This window comes from Formica exsecta, unplaced genomic scaffold (assembly GCF_003651465.1).
Source record: "Formica exsecta isolate Colony F162 unplaced genomic scaffold, ASM365146v1 scaffold140, whole genome shotgun sequence".
Classification (NCBI taxonomy): domain Eukaryota; kingdom Metazoa; phylum Arthropoda; class Insecta; order Hymenoptera; family Formicidae; genus Formica; species Formica exsecta.
The window spans coordinates 817,347-820,520 of record NW_021848730.1 but is presented as its reverse complement, the minus strand read 5'-3'; the positions used below and the strand labels follow the sequence as shown (position 1 = coordinate 820,520).

At 33.0% G+C, this 3,174-nt stretch overlaps 2 protein-coding genes across 7 annotated transcripts in view; one reads left to right on the top strand and one right to left on the bottom strand.

Moving 5' to 3' along the window:
- The window catches only part of LOC115246206 (dynein regulatory complex protein 9-like), a 4,974-nt gene extending 1,861 nt beyond the window's left edge, over positions 1–3,113 (top strand). The window contains exons 3-6 of the mRNA XM_029824880.1: positions 1–116; positions 720–926; positions 1,272–1,403; positions 2,471–3,113. Coding sequence (XP_029680740.1) covers positions 1–116; positions 720–926; positions 1,272–1,403; positions 2,471–2,671 — 656 coding nt within the window. The 3' untranslated portion in view covers positions 2,672–3,113. The remainder of the gene's footprint in view (positions 117–719; positions 927–1,271; positions 1,404–2,470) is intronic.
- Positions 1–3,174, bottom strand: part of LOC115246202 (acetylcholine receptor subunit alpha-like) — a 100,198-nt gene that overhangs the window by 73,049 nt on the left and 23,975 nt on the right. The window lies entirely within an intron of this gene.

Below are 3,174 nucleotides of genomic sequence, written 5' to 3'. Positions count from 1 at the left end.
AAGAGAATGAAAGAATGCAGACTATCGTAGCGGAGTTACGAAAAACGATCGCCGATAAGAAAACGTCGAACGAGAAGGAGGAGGAAAGTTTAACAAAGAAGCTCACTTTAACACGGGTATAAATACAATATTTCGCATAAGACAAGAAAAGTTTATATACTATATAGGATATATACGTATCGTACGTAATACAATGACGATAAATCATCAAGTTTTACTATTTAAGGAGGAAGAAGAAGCTACGTATTGGAGAATCAGCTACGTTAAAAGAAAGAGAGGAGTTAATAAATTTAATACATTTCGAAAATTCATGACAATGACATTTAAAATATAAAATTAATAATTAATTTGTGAGTTAAAGTAAAGACTTGCTCTGTAGAATTTTTATTTTCATGAATTTTTGTGTCACTATATAAAATTTTTACAGTACAGACACTATAAAAAAAATTAGTTTGATATAAAATAATATTTATGATTTTTAAATTAAATTACATTCTACAGGGTAAATCTTTACTTTAACTAAAAATTAATAATTAATAATGATTTTATATTTTAAAAGACTAAAAAAGTGCTTTGCGCAATAGCAAATTCATGAATCTTGAAATTTATTAGATTTATTAACTTTTGACGTAACTGATCCGTCCAATTCCTCCTTAACTGCTATTTATTATGTGTATAAGTGAGGCCACGCTGAACAAAATTGTGGACAAAATGTTTAGGACGAGAAGGAGAGACTAAAACTAATTAAGGACGTGGAAATGAGATACGTCCGAGCTTGGGAGACGGCACGTCAAGAGCAAAACGTACTGCGTTACAAATTAAAGATGGACGAGCTGGAAAAGACTTTAAATAATTATTACGTACGCGAAAAAAACGAGAATTGCGTGAATAACGAATTAATACGTTATCTGACATGGCGTACAGCGGTGAGCGTAAATTTTTTTGCGATTTTTTCCTCTTAAAATGCATATTAGAAAAGTTTTAGATAAATTGTGTACTCAAATATTTAAGTCTTAAAAGGGTTCGTCGTTAAAATTAAAGCAGACGTTTAAGCCAGTAAATTCTTTTGCGGAAAAGCTGAAAATGTTGCGGAAAAAGATTCTTCTGGAGATTAGAGCGTTTTAAGATTCCTTTTAACGAGTATGTGTTAACAGAAATTTAGTGTTTTTGCTGAACGTTAAGTAATTTAATTGAAATAAGTTTCATCGAGAAAATTTCAACTCTAGCACCCTTACATAGATGACAAAAATATTTGCTTTGAATTTATACAGTTCATCGAGAAACGAATCGAGCGATGGCAGGAGAGGTATGATCGAGAGAAGAAAATGTATGAGAAAGAGATTCACAAATTACGCTATGAGATAGAAGATGCTCGAAAATACTTGGAGCAGCTTACAACGGAGGTAATGATTAGAAAACTACGGCACGGTACGAGAAATATTTTCATTTCATTCCCCGGGCATCAGAAACGGTACAGAAATGTAATTCAATTTGTATTTTGCCGCTCGTTATTTTGGCCACCTCCACTATAAATCTTAATTGCCGGATAAGGAGGATTTTCCGACTAGGCAACAAGCACAATCACAATCTTATTTTGTATTCTCTGTATGACTGCTTAATTTACCGCATCACGTTTCTCGCTATAAGCCTATCGGCAATCGAGCTCGGGTAATTTGGTTCGGCCGAGTTTAAAGGGCGCGCTAAAGTTTTGTCGGTTGATCGATAATTCGCGTCAGGTTGAGACTCAGAAATGTCTCGATGATCATTATTAATAGCCGGTATTCGCGAATCCTAAGCCCCTGAGAGCCTTTCATATACGATACATTTCATATACATTTAAGCTAGGATTTACCCGTTGACCGAAAGTCTATATATACACATTATCTAATTCTCTCAGATTTTTTTTTTTTTATGTACAGCATAGGAGATGGAATATTTTTTTGTAGTGCAACTGAGAGAGAAAACTCAATTATGAAAAGATTTTACTTCACATTTTTAACTTGCTTTTAAAAAAAGAAATTATATTTTAATACGAATTCTCTATAATTTCTAATAATATATTAATAAATTAATAATACTTGCAATAAATTGAAAAGAACATTTTTAAATCATTTTATATAAATTTCACAAATTTTTATTATTAAATAAAAAACTAACAGATATTATTCATAAACGACAATTAATATATTGTTTTACATTTTAAACTCATTAAACTCATGTAATATTCTAATAATGCATCAATAATATCCGATTTTCTAAAAAATGTTGCTATTTATTCCTTGCTTTTAATCACACACACACACACATATATTGTACAAAATTCATCCTCCTCGTATTGTCTATGAAGGTTTACGACCGTCACATAAAAGAAAAGCTTCATATATTCTATGCTTACTTCTCCGAAGAAGGACACAAAGAGTTTGACAAGATATGCCAGTAAACTCGCACTGAAACACGGTGTTTGTTACAGTACTGCAGCAATCAAGAATTTATCGACACATATCTCGCGGAGCAGGAGGCACTCCGAAGGCAGAAGGAACACGAGGATCACGTGCAACGTTGCACAATCAGGATCCAAGCTTGGTGGCGGGGCGTCATGGTGCGCCGGAAGTTGGGGCCGTATCGACCCGAGGAGAAAAAGAAGAAGCGGCCTGTTAAGACGAAGAAATAACTTCCCTCCCGGCTAAGTTACTCTTAAACATACCGCGTTGACTTTAATTTGTTCAATCTGACAGAACGGACTATTAATCTACAGAGCGATCTAACCAAGGTCACGGATGATTAACCGATTTAACATACCGTGTGTGTGTGTGTGTGATAGTTTTAAGTCTTGAAATTTTAAGATAAATAGTTTTTATTATTTTCATTTATTCAGCAAACTCATCGATGAGTTTCCGGTAGAGAAAGTGCGATTTCTTGTAAGTTATTTTCGTTCCTTGTCGAAAAAAATATTGATTCTACTGATCGAAACTAGAATATCGCGCAACAAAAAAGCAATATATTTTTAGCTTATTTTTTTCCGATTCGTATATTGCTATACGATCTTCGCGAAATCAATGTAAGTACAAACAAACGTATCGCCGCTTCTACTGCATAGTTATTGGAAAGCATGAAATTCTACGTTTGTATCGAACATCGCTAAAAAAAAAAAAAAAAAAAAAAAAAAAAAAAAGA